This window comes from Elephas maximus, chromosome 2 (assembly GCF_024166365.1).
Source record: "Elephas maximus indicus isolate mEleMax1 chromosome 2, mEleMax1 primary haplotype, whole genome shotgun sequence".
NCBI classification, from domain to species: domain Eukaryota; kingdom Metazoa; phylum Chordata; class Mammalia; order Proboscidea; family Elephantidae; genus Elephas; species Elephas maximus.
This window is the reverse complement of record NC_064820.1, coordinates 135,981,717-136,003,442: the sequence shown is the minus strand read 5'-3', so window position 1 is coordinate 136,003,442 and position 21,726 is coordinate 135,981,717. Positions and strand designations below refer to the sequence as shown.

General features: G+C 38.9%; 1 protein-coding gene across 3 annotated transcripts in view; it reads left to right on the top strand.

Moving 5' to 3' along the window:
• Positions 1-21,726, top strand: part of SNCAIP (synuclein alpha interacting protein) — a 182,467-nt gene that overhangs the window by 122,206 nt on the left and 38,535 nt on the right. For all 3 annotated transcript variants that reach the window (XM_049873560.1, XM_049873561.1, XM_049873562.1), the window contains exons 4-5: positions 11,501-12,369; positions 14,174-14,353. In XM_049873560.1, the coding sequence (XP_049729517.1) occupies positions 11,501-12,369; positions 14,174-14,353 (1,049 nt within the window). The remainder of the gene's footprint in view (positions 1-11,500; positions 12,370-14,173; positions 14,354-21,726) is intronic.

Here is a 21,726-nt window from a genome sequence, read left to right as displayed (position 1 = left end):
ATTTAGGCACAGAAGAGTTGCTAAATATATATCTGAGGTATGGGTGGATGAATGAATGTGTGATGAGGAGAAAGGAAACCTTGCTGCGATTGGTTTTATGTCATAACTGAGATATAAGGCAGCTGGTATTTTGCTTTTTTTCATTTGAGTTTGACACCCCGATCCTTCAGTTATCTCCTCTCTCATTTGCATCATCACATCAGTCTCTTCCTCTCTAAGGAGGCATTACCCTCATAATAACAAACACTCTTGAATTATATCTCAAAAAACAAAACCCCCACTAGCAGTTTCTCTGCCCACCCTCCCCCCCCTTAAAACCAAAACCAAAAACCAAACCCTATTCCAACTCATAGTGACCCTATAGGGTAGAGTAGAACTGCCACATAGAGTTCCCAAGGAGCCCCTGGCAGATTCTAACTGCTGACCTTTTGGTTGGCAGCCATAGCACTTAACCACTACGCCACCAGGGTTTCCAAGCTTCTCTAAAGAATTATGGAAACACTATCTCTAATCCTCCACCTCTTATTTACCCCTAAGGATCTCCAGTATGGCTTCTACCTCTAGAGGTGGGGTTACAACTTCCATTGTGTGAAATCCACTGTCATTTTGATATTCTCATCTTTCTTGACTTCCAGGAGTTATTTGAGACCATTGACCACTTGTTTCTGGAAGCAGTCCCCTCTTGGCTTTGTGATACCATCTCGCTCCTTGTTTTTCTCTTAATGCTCAGACTTCACCTTAGTCTCCTTTGCTAATTCCTCCTCTTTCTCTGCTTGATCTTTAAATATTCAAGTGGGCCTGGTTATAGGACCCTCTCTCCTCTCAATCTAAATCGATATCTCATCCATTCTCATGGCTTCAAGTACCATCTGCATGCTGCTGCTACTCTCCTCAGCGCTCCAGCTCCCCTCCCCCCATTTAATGACCCCTCAATATCTTCATTAGATGCCTCTTGGAATTCTGAAGATTCTTGAATCCCCCTCCCCAACATGATCCTCCTAGACTCCCACCTCAGTAAATAGCACCAGCATCCATTCAGTTACTGAAGCCAGAGTTCTCCCTCTCCCTCAAACCCCACACTAATTCATCACCAAAGAAAAAAACCCAAACCAGTCATCACTGAGTTAGTTCCAACTCATGGCAACCCCACATGTTTCAGAGTAGAACTGTGCTCCATCGGGGTTTCAATGGCTGTGATCTTTTGGAGGTAGATCACCAGGCCATTCTTTCAAGGTGCCTGTGGGTGGATTCAGTTAGTAGCTGAGCGCTTAACAATTTGCACCATCACCAGGTCCTGAGTATTCTGTGCTCAAAATATATCTCCATCTGTCCACTTCCCTCCATCTCAGCGGCCAGCACCTGCACCTGTCCACCTGTATGTTTAATCTGGATCAATATCCTCCTAACTAGTCTTCTCACATGACCAATTCTTGCCCACCCCAGGAATAATCTATTTCCCACAGAGTAGGCAAAAGGATATATTTTGAAATGTAAAGCCTATCATTTCACTCCTCTGTGAAAACTGTCCAATGATACCCCCATTTCAGTTAAACTAAAAACAAAACTCTTTGCAGTAGCCAATAAGATCCCCAAATGTGCTGGCCCCTGACACCTCCCCAACTTCGTCTGCTATAACTTTCATCCTGTCTCACTCTGTTCCAGCCAAAGGAGCTGCAGAACCAGCCAAATTCTCTTCTGCCTTAGGCATTTGTGATATGTTTCCTTCTACCCAGATCTTCACAGAATTAGTTTTCTCCTGCATTTCACCCCAGACCCTCACATAATAGGCTTCTTCTCATCCCTCAGACCTTGGCTTAAATATCACCTCCTTGATGAGGCCTTCTCAAAGTGTTCTACTTATGGGTCCCTTCAGCTGTTCTCTATTCCAAAACTCTGTTTTTTTCCTTCAAAGCAGTTTGCATTTTGTAATTTCTTATTCATCTGTGTACTTGTTTTATTGTCTGATTCCCCTTTGAGGGCAGGGATTATGTCTGTTTCATTCACCACCCTGTCCCTAGCACACAGAAGACATTCAGTAAATGCTTATTGAATAAATGAACACCACAGGAGTATTTTATCTTTCTTCCAATTACTTTAACACGTATGAGCATGCTTTCTTGTATTCTTGAATCTCTTGCTTATATTAAAAAGAGATTGCCACCTTTCATCATTTGAAGAGACTGGCAGCTGGAAGAACAGATTCTTAGTGATACGTGGCTCTCAAGTTAATATAGGCTAATGCCACTGAAGATAAACAGTAGGAAAATTTTTCTGCTGAACTGTTTCTAAGGAGTTATTATTAAAAACCAATTTTCTAACTTTGCTCCCATACAATTTTCATAGTAAGTGGTTACCAAGATCTAGGTGAAGTGCATAGTTTGGGATTTAGGTTAAAATGAATCTGCAATTAATATGACCATGCTTTGCCACTGGTGTCTGGGATCGCATTGCTTACATGTGACCCAGAGATAATGTGAATTACATGTTTAGGGAATAATTTTAATTTTGATAAGGTGGTCTTGTGGTGTTATGGAAAGAAAGTTGGAGTCAGGGAACCTCATTCCTGGTTGAGCAGTCAGCCTGCTATGTAATTTTCTGCATGTTGTTAAAATTTCCTGAGTTCTCATTTATTTTCAAGTGAGAATAACTAAAAACTGCCCATCCGTCCTCTGGAGTCATCATGAAAACCTCTAATAAAATCGCATACTTGCCTTTTACTCTGAAACATAGAAAGCCTTACACAAACATCTTATGTAGGCAATTTTAAAAACTGTTAAGCAGAGGGAATTTTAGAAAACTTCCAACTAAGAAATACCACCTTAAAGCATTTTTTTCTTTAGTACATATTAAAAAATATATTTTAATTGTCTATAATAGTGCCTTTTTGAAGTTTATACCAAACTGCCCCTGAGCAGGGAGGCTCAGTAGCTCTGCTGGTCATTCATCCTGGGAAGAGCCGCTGTCTGCTCTTTCTCCACTTTGCTTTGTCACAGCTGCACCTGCCCTGTTCTCTCTCCAGCCTTGGAACTGAGACCTCTGGCTGAGGCAGGCGCTCTCGTGGGTGGACCTGAGGGCCTGCCAAGAGGAAGAGTAGGCTGAAGGCCAACTCTAGTTCTTCCCCCCATTTCTCCTCCCCTCCAGACCTTAAGTGCATCCCTCTCAAAATAAGACTAGGATTCAAAGACCCACCACTCTGTTTCTCATGGAAAACAGAATTCATTTAACTTTTAGCAAGAAACAGTAGGGGAACACTCTTTTACTCTAAAGACATTCCCCCTTTTCTTTGTCCTGTTGATGTCTACAGCTAATTTTCTAACATGGCCACGTAACTCCATATTTAGAAGTAAAATAAACAGGCATTTTGGGAGATATCAGGTGCAGGTACAGAGGGGAGAGCAGGGATCCTCTCTCCTGCACACACACATCCACCTGCCTGCTCCATCTACCCCTTGCTGTCTTATCAAGCAGCTGTAACTTGGCCTTCTTTGTCCTTGATAGTAGATTAAAACTGTAAAACAGCGCCACCTTCAGTTATAACTGTTAAGTGTCCCTGCACTATCAGAAACTAGAAGCTCCCCTCTTCCCAGTGCTTCTCTGGTTAATGAGCCTTTTCACTGTCCCTTGATGTGTATCTATCTCTACAGCTCACACAGAGAGAGGGACGAAGAAGAAAAACCTGGTAAATGGGCTTGGAGTGAATACAAGGCTTAATTCACTCACGAGGTATTGTTAACGTCAAAGTGAAGGTCAGCATATTTTTTAGATGACAGAATAACTCTGAAACCATGTACTTCTTCAGACCCACCAATTTCTATTCTATATAAACTGCTTTTGGTTTTAACCAAAAGGTTTTAACTTGTCAAAATATTGAGTCTGATTTTATAATAGAATATACTTCTTTGGTGAAGAAGTCTCTTTTCTATCCAGGGCAGTAGGGCTTGAGCATTTAGATGAGTTTTCACAGAACAAAGGAATAGGTGTAGAAAGGGTACAGAGTTATGTGAGCAGGTCTAGAAAATTCTGGGCCGTGCTAGGGATGATGGAACATGAGTCTGACACTTTTGACAACAGCTGCTTGGTATCAGTAGCCACTTAAAGTCAGAAAGCTTAGAACCCAAATCAGTGAATCTTTCCCCACAGTATTTAGCATCCTAATGTGGCTAGATGATTGGTTGACAGTTTTGTAATAATAAAGACCTCTGTTCCTCCCCTTCAGCTTCACAATACCCCCAATAAGCGGTCTGTGGCATCAGTGAAAGAAATGAACAAGTTACCTTGTGAGAATGTTCCAGAAACAAGCATTTCTTGCACACATTCACTCTTCTTAACATTAATTCTTCTGACACAGTTCTCCAAACCCATCGTTAATGCAACTCTTTCTGTGATCAGGATACAGTCTAGTCTCCAAGGGTACTACAGAAGAGCATCCAACAAGTAATCTTTACTCAGACTCCATACTGTTCTTCCTGTTGCCATGAGATGGTATAAGCCACCTGTCATCACTCCTTGCAGAGTCTGAGGTGTTGGCAGTAAGTGGATACACTATAGACTTCAGTTTACATTGGACTATGGAACCTGAAACTCATGGCACTCTGAATCTTTTATTGATGACTCTTCTCTCCCTTAGGTATAAAAATGGAAGGAGATGGAATGTAGGAGAACTTAGAAAGTATGTCTTTGGAAATGCCACCTTCCAGTAGCTATAGTTGTGGGATATGTTGTTAGGTACACTTTAAGTCAATTACAGCTGAAGTTGACCACTTTGTTTCCCATGGAAAATATAATTTATTTAACTTTTAACAAAAAACCAGGAGGGTAACTCAATTTAACCCTAAAGGCATATCCCTTTTCTTTTTCTGCTCCGTGTCTAATGCTAATTTTCTAATATGGACACATAAATCCATATTTGGAAGTAAAACAAACAGGCATATTGGGAGCCAACATTGACGTTCAGTCTTGAAAATTAGATCCACCGTTGCAATAGCAAAGTATAAATTATCTTCCCAAGAAAATACTAATTTATCAGTCCCAAGAGCCAAGGAGTTGTTCCGTGTCAGCAATCAGCTTAGCCTCATAATTATAAATTTGCAAGGATTTGGTGAAAGACATGAATCCAGAGGAATTATAGTGTTTCACAGTGAGTCACTCAGAGTAAAGAGCCCTGTTATTTGTAGACATTCCATAAAGTCATAGAAATTTAGGGGCGGATCAGGTCTTAGTAATCATATAGTCAGAACCCTTCATTTTACAGATGAGGAAACCGAGGCTTAGGGCTTATTGTAGGAAACGTATGAAAATATTTCAATAAGCAGCACCTCTTCTAAAGAGATGCCTTAGCTTTATCAGTAGCTTACTAACTGTGTCATTGGATTATCCAGCACAGTTAGTGTGCTCCAAAAGCAGCAGGAGCGACCCATGTGACACAACTCATATTTAACTACTTACTGTACTTTGCATCTTTGGTCTGTCATATTCCTTCCTTCATTCAAAGATTTAGCCCCTGAGCCCCAATATGTTCCAGGTGCTGTGATAGAGCACTGGCTATAAACACAAGAAGGTTCAAGAGCAATCTTTGCCCTTGGGGAGCTTTCAGGAGAGCATGTGAAACAGATGTGAGAGTGAGTAGTCACAACAGAGCTTCAGAAATGCCCAGCTCTAGGTCTGTGTAAGTATTATCAGGGCACTGAGAAAGCAGTAGCAGCTATTCCCTGAGAAAGTCAGAACTACACCAATGAGATGACACCTGAGTTAAATCTTGACAGATGAGTCTGAGCCTCAGACAAAGAAAGGAGCAAGAGCATTGTAGGTGTGGGGTAAAGTGTCCTTTGTCTTTGGCTCTGGAGAAATAATCATTGGAGTAATTGGGGTGCCTTGATCTGGGACTTCCAGCCCACACCTGAGGATTTGTGCTGGTGAGTGAGGGCTGGCCAGACCAGAAAAGACTCACCTGGGAGGCAGATACGAACTAGCCTTAAGAGGTATGATTTAGTCTGTCATGCAGTACTGACCAATAAAAGCCCAGAACACGAAGGGTCAGAGAACTTCCTGGTCAGCAGAGGAAGATTGACATGTCTGCCCTCTTTGAAACACAGAAGCTTCACATTGAGAACCTCCCAGACATTTGTGTTTCCTCCTTATGACAATCCTAATTTGTATCTTTTTGATATAATAAATCTATAATTGTAAATATAATACTCTGTGAGTTCTGTGAGTCATTCCAGTGAATTATCAAACCCAAAGGAGAACGTGAAGACAGCAGTTAAAAGTGAGGGTGTGCGTGGACTCAAACTTGCAGCTGGTGTCTGCCTATTTGGCAGTCTAAGGGACGGTATCCTTTTAACCTTTGAAAACTGCCCAAGCTCTCGGTGGGTAGGGTCTGAGAGAGTGGGTGGGGTCTGAGGGAGAGTATGCTATGTGGGCAGTGGTATCAGAAATGATCGAGAAGTGGGAAGGTGAGGACTGGATCAGTTTCTACATTTTGGAGATTGTATGTATGCTGATTCTTATCTACAAAGTTATCCATGAAACAGGACAAGGCCCAAAAGCAAAAATTGTGAAGGAAGAACACCACATGTCTAGAAAGGCTGAATTTAGCAATGGAGGTAGGGGGATAATTAGTGATTTAGAAATAAGGGGTGGTGAGATGAGAAGGTAAATTAGAAAATTTGTAAAAGAACTGCCACACACCATGCTTAAGAATTCAGCTGTTATCCTGGACTGAAGTTTCCCAATCCTTAGTAATTTAAATATCATTTCTACAGCTTGTGCTATATCTAAAGTCTATCGTTTTTGCTTTGTCTGTCTACCACCTGTACTATCATTTATATAATATATTTTTCTAAAACCATTCACTTTTAAACATACTTGCTTTGAAAATAAACTTTATGCCACTGAGGTAAATAGAAAACCAATGTCACTTGTATAAATTTAAGGTAAATGTTAAAATGAATGCAATGAAAATAAAACCATTGGTCTTAATTCTTTGTGTATGAAAGTCTTGGAGCCAAGGCCTACAGTCACATTGTTATGAAGGGAGACCAGTAAGTTTTAGAGAGGAGTTAAATTCATTCTAGCACCAAACTGGGGCTTTCCTTAAAATAACCAGGAGGAAGAAAGAGAATTGAAAGTGTAGTAACTTTCTCATTCTGCAATGTGGTGCCAGGGTGGCGTCTCAGACACTGCAGAAATATGCATCCCATGTGTGGGGAATTAGTGCTTTAGGCAGTACAGGGTCACTTGATGTTTTTGAGCTAAGAAGTGACTAAGAGTTACCTGAAGAGTGTAGTGAGGATGAAGATAAGGGTCCAGATTTGAGAGGGATTTAGGATGAAGCAACAGCAAGACTTGGTACCTGAGGGATGTAGGACGGGTCAAGGAAAGAGAATGGCCTGTGGTGTCTGGGAGATGAGTTGCTTGGGAGACCGCATAAATGGTGGTGCAGCTATCTAGGCCAAGATCACAGGAGGAGGAATATGTTTGGGGAAGGGGCAGTTTGTTTGTGTTGAGGTAAGGAGGAAAAAGGGGGAGAACAGGCAAGGGTGGAGAAGGTTAATGCCCCTGAATTGCAACATTGCTGCCTGTCATAAATCCTAGCACATCCTAGGCCCGTATGAAATGCTTGTTGAATAAATGGCTGGGTGGGGGTGGTCAACAGCAATTGGGAATGCATTGCCGGAGCTCAGAAACATTCTAGATGCCAGAAAGCTTAGGAGAGATGATTGTATCCTCTAAATCGATATCAAATACATTTCCATTTGTCTGCAGAGCCATAGAAAATTTTTGACATGGACAGGTTGGAGACGTATTAGGTAAATTAACTTTTGTAAAATATTAAAAATGAACCCTTTTAACAAAACAGTCATGAAGAACCTATATATGTAAAGCAACTTGCTGGTGCTTTGAGGGATAGAGAAATTAGACATAGACTCTGTTCTCACGGAACTTGTAAAAATTTAATAAGATAATAGAAATAAAATTTTCAGGGATTTAAAGTTTTTTTTTAACATGTGAAGCACTTATTCATGATTTCCAGAAAACAAAATTAGCCTCAAAAATCTTTCTAGTAACCATAGTCAGTCTGGACTTTGTTTCCATGTGCTATAAGAAGTTTACTATAGTGTTGGAGTAGAACAAATGTATAAGTGAAATTTTTGTTAGACTCATCGGATTGGAAGTGAAATTCTTGCCAATCGTTAATAGCTTTTTTCCTTGGGTTGTGCTTAAAATTACCATTTGCTCAGCTTAAGATAAATAAGCTAATTGAGTTTTATCTTTTGTATGTAGCATAAAATTGACCTTTTTCTCAGCTAAATATATGATATAACGATAAATTGGATCATTCTTAAGAAAACACATTAAATAATCCATTTTTCATGACTAGGATTTTTTTCTCTGCAGTCAAGACCCAAACTAGAAAACACAGATTTCATTTTTAGCCTAAAACAGAATCATAGGTTTCAGTGAGGGGTGGACAACAAGCCAAAATGTTGATGCCCCTTCTTCAGTTTCTAGAACCATTCTGTGGAAAGAAGTGTTTTCATAAGACTGAGACAGAATTCATTTCCATAGAGTGTTCTTAATGGCTCCTGTCAGAACAAAACAGCTGGGAAACATATGGTATCCATTTCCCTGTATCACTTGGAAAAAATTTCACATGTAAATAAAGCCAACATAAAAGAGTAGTCCTTTGAACCCATGACCTTATACAAAACATAAATATATTGGTACAATGTGTTCGTTGTATTGACCCACTAAGTTATGTGGCTTTAATTTTTTTTTTAATTGCATCCTGAGATGCCCATTTTCAAGAATTTCCAAAGAAATCAAGGTAATTGACAAAATATTAGCTAACCATGCCTACTAATAAGCATGTATCTCAGAAATGTCTATGAATGTATAAAATTTTTTTCATACTATATTTGAAGTTTTTCAGAAAATTGATGAATAAAATTAAAGGCATATTTACATATTACAAACTCTATGACCACTGTCTCTCAGCTATTCTATGTAAGTAACTGTTTTCTTGAAAGGAAGAGAGAAAGCCTTGGCAGAAATTTCTGGAAGATATTAATTTCTCATAGTTTCACATTTTTAGGGAGAAAAACACATAAAAATGGAAAAACTTTTCAATTTATAATGGACTAACTAGAATTACTCTTTGCAAATTCACATTTCATAAATAACTTTAGGAAATTCAGGTTTTATTGGTGATTATCACTCTTCTGAGCTTATTAATAGGACTTTTGTTCTCTGTGAAATTAGGCTATAAACCCCTCAGAAGGACACACTTTTGGACATTTAAAAATAGACTGAATGTGTTTTACTAAATGACTAATTCAAATACTAACATTTGTTAATTCTGCTCTGTGCCAAACACCTTGGACAACTAAGAGCCAGAGCCAACAAAAGGGAAAAAAACAGCAGCCTAAGATTTTTTTTAAGAGCATCTAGATACCTTCCTTTCTGAAACATTCTCTGTTATACCTGTTCCTTAGTAGATAGAGTCCAGTCCTCCCTCCACACCTCATAGTATTCACTTCTTAGATTCAAAATGCCAAAACCAGAAGGACCTCAGAGGTGGACAATTTGGTGCAGATCCTCTGAAACCCTAGGCAAAATTGCAGTCTATTTAGGAGAAAGAACCCACTGACTGTTATATAGTGTCCATACTCAGAACACCCATTCTCTTCTCCTTAGCTTGGTTCCAGAATTTCCCTGAATCCCAGCAGGAGGAAGAATGACCAGTGATCTAAATTTAGAGAACATTTAATAATTGACATGCCATTTTCACCCCGAGAATCAGTGGTAGCTAGGGACTGTTGCAGAAGTTACAGACCTGAGTACACATTAGTTCTTTAATTCTTTGTCCAACAGCAAAAAAAAGCACGTACATATATACCACATGGTTAGGTTCCAAAGACCAAGTCGTTATGTGAAAATCCGCGTTACACAAAATGAAGGATGACCACATCAGATCACAAAAGGGAGGATGACTACGTCATTACATAGCTATCAAGTTACATCATCACATAACTGCTAAAGCACTGAGAATCATTGCCTTTTCAAGTTGGCATATAACCTTAATCATCACAGCCAGTGTTACTGTTGCCTCGCACCTTGATGTTCATTACTGCCAGGTGTTTGTTGTTAAGGCACAAAATAGTCAGATAGTAGGTTTTATCTATTGTCAATAAGTGAGGAGTAGGTGTACATGATTTCAGATTAAATACTTCCCTCCTGCTGTTGTCCCAGAAAAGGAGACTAGATAGGAGTTCCCTAGTTGGAAGGCATGTCCCGAAATCTAACCCTTTTCATAGGGGGCAGTGTAAGCTAAGTGGAAATGGAGTAAGACCCTATAAATCAGTGCCTGCAGGTTCCTAAGTGTGCTGGCTCCTCTGGCCGCTAGTCAGAGGAGTGCCCCAGAAAGGCAGCAATATCATCATGGCCGAGGAGACTGTTGCTCCACTCACTTGCCCCTGAGAGAAAGCACAGGTGACCTCTCATATGAGGTAACTGGGACCCGTCGTGGTTCTTATCTTCCACCTCCAGATGGGTCTAGCTGTTTCACTTTCCCCTCCATCTCAACCAGACACTTAATCAAATTCAAACCAATACATGATCTTTATCTAAAATTTACAGAGAAATGAGAATAACCCAGTCTGCTTGCCCCATCTTCCCTTTACAACTTCCTTCTCCTCCTATTTATTTCCAACTTCCCAACAATGGAGGACAGTGTTCAATCTTAAAGAGCATGTTCTGCTGTGAAGTGTTAGCATATTATGTTGCTGTTTCATGTGCCAGAAAGCATCATGATACCTCTGTATGGTGGTTGACTGGGATGTCCATTCCAGGTGGGGTTATCTCAAGCATGGTTTGTCTCCCACGGCCCAGTCATCTCCTGACCACGTCATTGTTTCTGTTCTTTCCGTAATCCACCTAACAGGACATCTGATGAATCACCCACAGGTCACAGTTTGAATTTGCCCAATATTAAATAATGCACCCCTTCTTTATGTGAGACTTCTTAAGCGTTAGAGGTGCATGTGTATGTGTGCGTATGTGTGGAGGAGGCGGGGTGTCAGTGTATGCACCCTTAGCTTCCTAGCTTAGTCTGGAAGTTTATTTAACACAGAGTATCCCACCCTCTAATTCTGTTGGAATGGACATATATTTAATATGCTAAGTATTGAAATACTGCCAAGGAGGTGAATCTGTCCAGGGAATAAACTTAAATATTTTGGTTTGTTTTTCTTGAACTGTCTGCTTTTTTGGTACTTGAATTAATTTTGAGCTAATATGTCATTATTTTCTTTTATCATTCATTGTTTTCCAGTGGTGAGTATGAATTGTTTATTTGTGGGTGTAAGTCCTCTCTAAGTCATTCCCTTACACCAGGAGCTTAGGTTGAGCATAACTTGAGTTGACCGTGTCTGTGTGCATGGCCACGATGTATTCAGCATTTCACTTTAATATTCTTCTCTTTTATTTTTTTTTAAATTAGTTTCTAGCTCTAGCTGGAATTGTGGTGTCTCAACTCTTATTACAAATACACAAAAGCCCACAGGAATTGCCGATGTATACAGCAAGTTCCGCCCTGTGAAGCGGGTTTCCCCACTGAAACATCAGCCAGAGACTCTGGAGAACAATGAAAATGATGACCAAAAGAGCCAGAAGGTGGAGTACCAGAAAGGGGATGAACCTGACCCAGGCCCCCAGCCTGAGGAGCACAGTGCTGGAGATGGAGAGGGCAGCCTGCCAGGTAAAGGCACCGAGCCTGGAGCGTTGCTGGGCGAACTGGAACATTACGACCTCGACATGGATGAGATTCTGGATGTGCCTTACATTAAATCCAGTCAACAGCTTGCCTCTTTTACCAAGGTTACTTCAGAAAAAAGGATTTTGGGTTTATGTACAACTATCAATGGCCTTTCTGGAAAAGCCTGTTCTACAGGAAGTGCTGAGAACTCACCGTGCAACCTGACACCATTTTGTGTTCTTTCTCCTGTGAAAAGCCCTCACTTGAGAAAAGCATCATCTGTTGTCCGGGACAAGCACAAGCTTTCCACTGAAGAGCTGGAGAGCTCACCGCCTCTAGTTAAATGTGGCTCCACATATGAACCTGAAAACCAGAGTAAGGACTTCCTACACAAGACCTTTAGTGACCCTCATAGCCGAAAAGTTGAGAAGGCAATGCCAGACTGCCAGCACAGGGCTTTCCATCTGCAGGCCTCAGCTGCAGAACCCAAACCAGAAGAACAGATCAGTGGCTTGAACTGGACTTGCTCCCAAGGCCCAGAAGAAAGAAGTGAGTATCTGAAAAAAGTAAAAAGCATCTTGAACATCGTTAAAGAAGGACAAATATCTCTCCTGGTAAGTATAATATAGTTCCTTATGCATGTGAATAATCTAGAGGCTCCATTTTAATCAACTCCATTCATCAATAACAGAACGAAGTTCTGGTTCTTGTTTAATCTTTACGTATGGTTTCAGCTGGGAGATGGGAAGTTCTGAGTTTTAAAATTAAAAAGTTAGGAGATTAACACAGGGAAAGACAAATGGCTTTAGAGGGAATGTTATTTTATTTTAACTTTGCATGAATTCGACTGGAATAAGGACACTTAATCTAAAATAAAAACAAAACAAAGGAAGTCCAGCACTTTCTTCAGCTTGAATTTTAATGTCTTTGCTTTTCAAATTGTTTCCAACTCTCTCACTCAGTTATTTGTCAGTTCCTTGCTGATGGTAAACCTGCCAGATATGTGAACAGAGGGTCTTCTGTTTTATCCTGATCGTTATTCAGAAGACTTGGACCAGGATTTTGAAAAGCATTTGCAGATAGAAGCTAACTGTAGAGCTTGATTGCCCTCTGACCCACATGGAGTTCCAGCTCTGCATGTCTAGGGAGCATGAAGAATCTTTTCCGAAGACCCTAGACACAGAGTAACATGATGATGTAGGAAAGGTCTGTCCCGCTTGGATTTAGAGAGAGCGAAACAAAAAAAAAAAAATTTTTTTTTTTTTTTTTAAACAGAAATAGCACTACATCTGCCTACATTGTTCTTTTCTGGCTTCCAAACTTGGATCAAACAGTAGCAAACCTGGGCTGGTACTATGATGTTAACTGAAATCCCATTCAAGAAAATTACCACATCTTGGCAATGTGATTCTAGGTTAGTGTAAAGCCATGTCTAGATAAATGCAGCGTGTTTGGTTCACTATCAAGCTCTTATTGCTCTAATAGGACAATATGATTGAACAATTTTACTAATAAAATAATATTTTTTTTTCTCCTGAAAATGTCTTTTCCATTCTTCTTGCTCTTCCTCTCTGTTTCTCTTTGGTTTGTTCTTTTATTTTGTCTTTCCTATGTTTTCATGTTTCCCAAATGATAACACATCTCAGTTCACTCTGCAGTACCTATCGACCAGTCCACCCTCAGGTGACTAAACCTCACCACCCATTGCTGTGGAGTCAATTCCAACTCATGGCAACCCCATATGTTACAGAGTAGAAGTGCTCCATGGGGTTTTCTTGGCTATAATCTTCACAGACGGTGATTGCCAGATTTTCTTTCTGCAGCGCCACTGGGCGGGTTCAAAACCACCAACCTGTAGGCTAGCAGCTGATGGCAAACCAGGAAATCAAAGGCTAGGTAGTCTCCAGATGCCTCCAGGAGTGAGTTTGGGGATGAAAGTGTCTAGAGGACCTCGGAAAACACTGGTATCTGCAGCCGTCATGCAGTTTGCAGTCAAAGTCAACTCTCTAAGGAAAAGCAAACAGTTAAGATAGTTTATTCATTTGAGAAATCTACAACAGAGAATAAAACATACCTTGAGCCCTCAAGGAATTAGTGATCAAGAGGAGGACACACACAGGGAACTTGTCAGTTACCATAAATGTCTTTGCTCGAACAGGCTTATTGACCCTAGCCCGGTCTTCGTGTCTCACATGAAGATATATGTCTCTTGAGAGTTCATATTCTAAAGTGTTCTATACAAAGAATGTAATAGCAGATCATTAGAATTAACAGCAAGAAACACTGCCATATTAGATCCCCATGGCTACACCAAGTTTCTGGAATCTCCTCTCCTCTTCCAAGTGCCCAGAGCAAAAGCCCCACAGCCTGTCATTCTGATTTATTGACTGAAGTTTTCTACTCTTACTATTTGTACAGCCGCATTTAGCTGCAGACAATCTGGACAAAATTCACGATGAAAGTGGAAACAATCTGTTGCACATTGCCGCATCCCAGGGACATGCAGAATGTCTGCAGCACCTCACTTCTTTGATGGGAGAAGATTGCCTCAATGAGCGAAATACTGAGAAGTTGACTCCAGCTGGCCTGGCCATCAAGGTGACTGGGTGGGGGCTGGGCCCTCCACAGCTGAAAGTTGTTTTTCTATTTTTTAAGACTCCTAGTGAACTAAAGTGTTAGAATGGAGAGAAGAGAGTGGTTTACCAAGCAAACAGCAAGTGAATATATAACATTTAAGAGGTAAATCATTTTGGTTATTAACTGCTTTGAGATTTTGAGGCTGTATTCCAATGTACTATCTAATGAGGGTAAACTTAAAATCAGTGAAGAGAAAAGAAAATGATCTATTGTGGTTTTAAGAACTTTTGTTATTCATAGTGACTATACTTTAGATTCCTAACCACACCTGGATCTATCAGAGATTGCTTCATTCTTTTGCCTAATGTGAGTATAATGAGCAAGACAAATGAGGAAAAGGTCTATTTTAAGGGATGATAGCAATCGAGAGTATTTTAGATAATCAAGTAGACTTTTAATGGATCATATATGAAGCTTAAGTGTCTGCAGTATCAGGAATTGTTTAGAATATCATGGCTGAGTTTGAGTTTAGCTCTTACAGAGCACAGTATGCTGTCAAAACCATGCATATTAATGACAATTGGAATAAAGTTAAAATCTAGAAACACTTGTACAGGAAAACACGGGCTTTTATAGCACTACGGTGAGTGCCTCTGTTAACTATAACACATCACTGGAAGGTTAGCTATTAAACTCAAATTACTTCTAAAATCTTTGGCAAATAAGTGTAGAATTCAGTCATTAAGAAGTCAGAGTGAAGGTCAGTGAAATGTAATATATCTTCCACTTCTGCATATATACTTTGTATAATAATTGTGCCTTCCAAAAGTTAATAATTTAATTTTTGTAAATGGAATTATAGTGCAATTTCCTAGGTGGACTAGCTAGTTAAAAGAATCTATTTGTGAAAATAGAACAAAGTTACATTTGAAAAACAACCCTCATACGTATGTTTTACAAACTCGAATTTTTGTATCTTTAATCTGTTTAGCATTCAGTAAAGTTTTATATATTGAAAAATATTTTCTATTTTATTTAATTTAGCTCAAAGGTAAGATATGATTTCAAAGATGGTGTAGAAAATAATTCTTTTTTTAATAAGAAATCTATGACCCCAGTAGATAACATTTTTCTTTAGTTGTGAATGATGCTATGACAAATTAAGATTCATACACAGGTAGCCCCAACTTATGACACAGTCGAGTTACAAGGAACCGTGCTTAGGAGGGTTTTTTTTTTTTTTTTTGGTACATCTTGTTAGTAATATGTGCTACGTGCAATGTTGTAGCACATAATTTGCTGATATTATCATTCTCAGATACTCACTTGCAGACGTTCAACGTTATGATTTATAAAGATAAAAGGCAATAATAATGAAAACTAAAAAAAAATGAGGTATTCAACTTAATGTCAGAACTGACTTATGACGGAGTCATTGGGATGGAACCCCATCGTAAATTGGAGACTACCTGTAGTTAGTTCAGCAACCTATACTGAGTCCGGCAGGCACTGTGTGAGGCCCTGGCAATGCAAACTTGAATAAGACATAGTCCCTCTTCTTAAGAAACTAAAAGTCTGGTGGATAAAGCAAGTAAACTAATCAGTAATACAAATACAAGATCTGGGTCTTCAACAGAGTCCTATGAGAAGACAGGGATTGGGTCTGGTCATCACAGGCAATGTGTTCCTGATGAATAAAATATTCTTGCAATGTCAGCAAATATTGACATTTTTCTTGCCATTTTAGGGTTTATAAAATATAGTTCTCATTTAGTTTTCCTAACTAATGGTAGATTACCCAGCATCTCCTAATTAAATAATTTGATGAAAGGTTTTGTTTTGTTCTTATTTTATATCCCCTATAGGACCGCTGTGAGTCGGAATCTACCTGACAGCAAAGGGTTTGGTTTTTTTTTGTTTTTAGTGCTTGTTTAAGGAGTCCTCATGGCACAGTGGTTAAGCACCTGGTGCTAACTTAAAGGTCAGTGGTTCAAACCCAGCAGCCGCTCCATGGGAGAAAAGACCTGGTGCTCTGCTCCTGTAAAGATTACATCATGGGAAACCCTGTGGGGACTGTTCTGAATTACCATAATAGGGTCTCTGGGAGTTGGAATTGACTTGACATCACATAACAACAAACAACAGAACTTGTTTTAAAAGATTGAAAATCTGAGTAGGACGGTACATAAGAAACTTTTAATGGTCATTAAGCTATCCCTCTGTGTAAACTCCTTCTGTGGTATTCATAAGAAGCCCTGGTTGTACAGTGTTTAAGCACTCAGCTGTTAACTGAAAGGTTGATAACTCAAACCCACTAGCCACTCTGCAGAAGTAAGATGTGGCAGGCTGTTTCCATAAAGATTACAGCCTTGGAAACCCTATGAGGCTGTTCTACTCTGTCCTATCTGGCATCCATATTAAGCATTAATTCATTCTTAAACTTCTCTAGTCAACATAGTATTACCAACATACATACAATCAGACTGTAAACTTAAATAGCCTATTTTTGTTGTTGTTGTTTTAATTGTTCTTTTTAATGATGAAGACATATCAAAATCATAAGACTCCAAAGCTTTTGCAGATTTGGGGTTTCAGGCTTTTCATGGTTCTGAACAATGATTTGAGGGATGGGAGGGTTTTTCTATATCCTTATTTGCAAGGGTTTTTGGGTTATTTGCAAAAGCAGTAAATATAAACATTTTAAAATAAGCACCACCTCCTTTAGAAATCTGTCCTGAAACTTTTCCTGCCAAGTCTCTTTACTGTATTTGGATGAACAGTGATGAAGCTCTGAAAGTCCTAGGGACTCATTGTTCTTTTGTTTTAGGACCTTGTTTTGAACACCAGTAACCAACTCATGGAGTTTCATTTCATTAAGTACAGCTCTGAGAGCCTTGCTGTCATTAAAGACAAACAAACTTGGTACAGATGGGCAGTACTCAGATAATATGACCTCCTGACAGGAAGTAGAGTCATGGATAAGATAGCAAATAAAAAGGTTACCTGAAAAAAGGAGCTTTGAAATTCTACCCAGGCTTGAGAACATCTCTCCTCATTCTTAAACTCCTTGAAGGCAACGTAATTAATACTTGCCAGTAAGATGCAGAATTTATTGACTGCTTTCTGGAAGACCCAATCCCGGACACTGTGGGAGTTCAGGGTATTATTGTGTGGCCTTTGGAAATAGTGAAGCAAAGTAATTGGAAAGCAAGATTTCTAACAGGAGGTGAGATAAGTCTTTTCTAAAAGGGGGCTGCCAGCACAAGAAATTATTTTAGTAGCTAAACAGACTTGGAATGAAATAACCTTTATTACCTTTTCATTTTTCATTCAGTCCTTCTGATTAAGCACAAGTTGAAAGTGTAGGTCTGCTTATAACATAACTTCAAACACGTAACCTTACTGATACTCCTTTTTAACAATATATGCCCAGCCCCAGGCTCAGAGACTTAATCAGGCAAAAATCTCCCACTAGAATTAAATAGCATTTTTTGTTGTCTTGGTATTTATGACAAGTAATATTGCCTTCAGAGTCATGATAGTTATATAATATTTCCTTCTGCCTTTTATCATGGCATTTTATTTATTTTAAATGTTGCCTCCATGAACAACTCTGTAAACCAACTAGACATACCAGACATCTGAAAAGCACTCCACCCAATAACAGTAGAATACCTATTTTTCTCAAGTGCACATGTAACATTCTTCAGAATAAACCATATTTGAGGCCATAAAATAAGTCTCAGTAAATCTGAAAGGACTGAAATCATATAAAGTATGTTCTCTAACCACAGTAGAATACAATTAGAAATCAATAAGAGAAGAAGACTTGGGAAATTCACATGTGGAAAGTAAACAACACAGTCCTAAATAAATAATCAATGGGTCAAAGAAGAAATCACAAGGGAAATTAGAAAAAAAAAAAAAATGAGATGAATGACAATGAAAATACAACTTGACAGTTAAAGCAGTGCTTAGAGGAAAATTTATAGCTGTAAATACATATGTTAAAAAGGAAGAAAGATCTTAAATCAATAACTTAATCGTCTACACTAGGAAACTAGAAAAAGAAGAGCAAACTGAATCCAAAGCAAGCAGAAGGAAGGAAATAATAAAGATTAGAGCAGAAATAAATGAAGAATAGAAAAACAGAAAAATCAACAAAACCAAAAGTTGGTTCTTTGCAAAGATCAACAAAATTGGCAAACCTTTGGCTGGACTTACCAAGAAAGAAGACTCAAATTACTAAAATCAGAAATGTTGTCTCCTCTTTCTGTGTAAAACCAGTGTATGTAAACTCTCTTACCTTACTCTTGCCTAGCAGATGCTTATTAACTATAGTTCCTGGTTCTTCATTCAGAGGGAATGAAACATTTTATCAGTGCCTTTTTAATCCCAGATAACATTTAGCATGCTCAAATTAAGTAATTTAAGAAGTCTGTAATGAAGGGATTATACACGAAAGGGTGGACGGGGGTGTAGGGAACCCATAAAAGGATAGTGCAGTGTCCTGGAATCAGTAACAGCCAGGGTACTGTTACCACCCCTAAGCTTGAAAAAAAAAGCTTGAAGGGGCTGGAAAAGGAGTGTTTACAAGAACCTGAGATGGAGAGGCCTGAGTATAAGGGACTGGCTGGCGTTTTTGATCTGTGATTAGTCAAGGGACTCAGCCAGCAGCCGGCCAATGGCAAGTTCATAGAGACGGAGTTAGAAGCAGAGGGGGCGTCAAACTCTCTTTTCTTCTCTGATTTCCTACTACTCTACCCCATTGGCCAAATCCAACCAGAAACCACAGGACAAGGGAACCAGTCCATAAAGATCAGGGTAAAAAAGAGGGCAGAGAAGGGAAGAGATGGATCTGAATGGAGCACCTAGAAGCTATTCAGCATACATCCAACCATGCTAGATATCCCAAAACCAAAAAAAAAAAAAAAAAAACCCAAACCAGTTGCCGTTGAGTTGATTCCAACACATAGCAGCCCTACAGGACAGAGTAGAACTGCCCCATAAGGTTTTCAAGGAGTGCTTGGTGGATTCAAACTGCCGACCTTTTGGTTAGCCACCAAACTCTTAACCACTACACCACCAGGGCCTCTGTTAGGAGAAAATAAAATATGTGTGTGAATAGTTGGGAGTTGAAATTCCATGTTCAAATAGGAAAAATGAGAGCATTACCTCCTTTGTCTTACTTTTAGAATAGGCTTTCTCCCTTGAGAAGTTAAATGTTAGCATTCTGAAATTGAAAAAATAAGATAAAATAATCCTATTATGCTAGCTCAAATGCTACGTTCATTGAAGCCTTCGCTGGCTCCACGCCCACAGTAGCTCTTTTCTCCTGGGCTAAGATCCCACACTGAACAAACCAGGAAGGCAGTAGAATGTTTCACGTGTATTATAGGGTTATTGTGAGGATCTAAGAGAGCATTCTAATAATATTAGGTAACAGATATGTGCTTAGTAAACTTACATGCTTTATCTCATTTAATCTTCACAGTAATTTTATGAGGTAGTTAATATTATCCCTGTTATGTCACAGATAATTCAGTATCAGAGAGATGAAGTAACTTGCCCAAGGTCTTGTAACTAAGTGGTGGATTACGGATTCAAATCCATTCCAGAATTTGGGTTTTAATCAATAGGCTATATATGTAGTGGTACTCTATAACCTGCAGGGAAAACCTACTACCATACATATTGCCTATGTTGTGACTGTTGTTTACATATCTTGATCACTTTTTGTAATTCTCACATAGGACAGTACCTGAAAGAATAAAATCTCAACAAATGTTTAAAGATAGGAGAGAAGCTTAAATTTAAAAAAAATTAAGAGAATAATACCTGGTTTTATAAAACCCTCACGCCAAAAAAAAAAAAAAAATTTTTTTTTTTCACAAAAGGCTATTGTATGTTTTCACAAAAGGCTATAAGAAAATTCTACTACTTGTTTTCTTTTCCTTTTTTTTTTTTTTTGCCAACTTTTGCTTTACTGTCCCTCTTATCCTAACCGGGAATCATTTTTTGGTTTCTCAAAAAATGTAAAAATTATGGATGTTTTATCTTCCATACCAGATTTTATCATTGATAAATGATACTTTCTTTCATAATAATGTCTTCCATTCTTTTTGAAATATTTTACTGATTAAGATAATCACATGGTCACTTAATGAAATTTTTCATTTCAAAAATGAATTTATTGACTTTCCATTAACTAATATGATAATATTTTATTTGGCAGTTGGAAAATGGTTGCTTTATTGTATAAACTTTAAGGGAAGAATAATTAATTAAGTGACAGTACTACATGTTGGCTTGGATATGGAGCAACTGGTACATTCACACATGGCTGGTGGGTCTGTAAAGGGACCAGCCACTTTGCAAACCAGTCTGACAGTTTTTTATAAAGTTAAATATGTACCTACCACATGACCCAGAACTTCTACTCCTAGATATTTACCCAAGGGAAGTAGAAACATATATTCACAAAGGGACTCATACACAAATATTCATAGCAACTTTATTCATAATATCCCCCAAATGGATAAATAAATTATGATATATTCATATAATGGAATACTTCTCAGCAGTAAAAAAAAGGAACAAACTACTGATATAAGCAGTAGCGTGGATGAATCTCAAAGGCATTGTGCTGAAAGAATCTAGATAGTAAAGTGCCTAATCTGCTGTGATAGACATCCTGTCAGTGGTTGCCTGGGGCAAAGGTGAAGGGGATGAGAACAAAGGAGTAAAAGAGAACTTTAACCCAAAGAACTTTAGGGTAGTGGAAATGTTCTACATCTTGCATGGAGTCGTAGTTACAAAAGTATATGTATTTGTCAAAATTCATCAAACTGTACATTAAAAAGGTACATTTTATCATATGCAGAGTATACCTCAATAAAGTGATTTTAAAATAACTGATGAAAATGTATTTAAGTGAAATTCTGCAGTTGATATCAAGCCAAAACTGCAAAGAAGATAATGTTGTTGTTAGCTGCCTTCGAATCAGTTCCAATTCATGGCAACCTCATGTGTGCAGGATAGAACTGCTCCATAGGATTTTCAAGGCTGTGACCTTCAGAAGCAGGTCATCAGGCCTGTGTTCTGAGGCACCTCTGGGTGTATTCAAACTGCCAGCCTTTCGGCTAGTAGTCGAACACTCAACTGTTCTGTGCCACTGATGGGTGATATACCAAAAAAAAAAAAATCCATTGCGGTCAAGTCTATTCTGACTCATAGCAACCCTATAGACAGAGTAGAACTGCCCCACAGGGTTTCCAAGGAGCAGCTGGTGGATTCAAACCGCCGACCTTTTGGTTACCTGCCAAGCTCTTAACCACTTTACCCTCAGGGCTCCAATAGGTTATGTAATTATATTTTAAATAAACTAAGCCAAA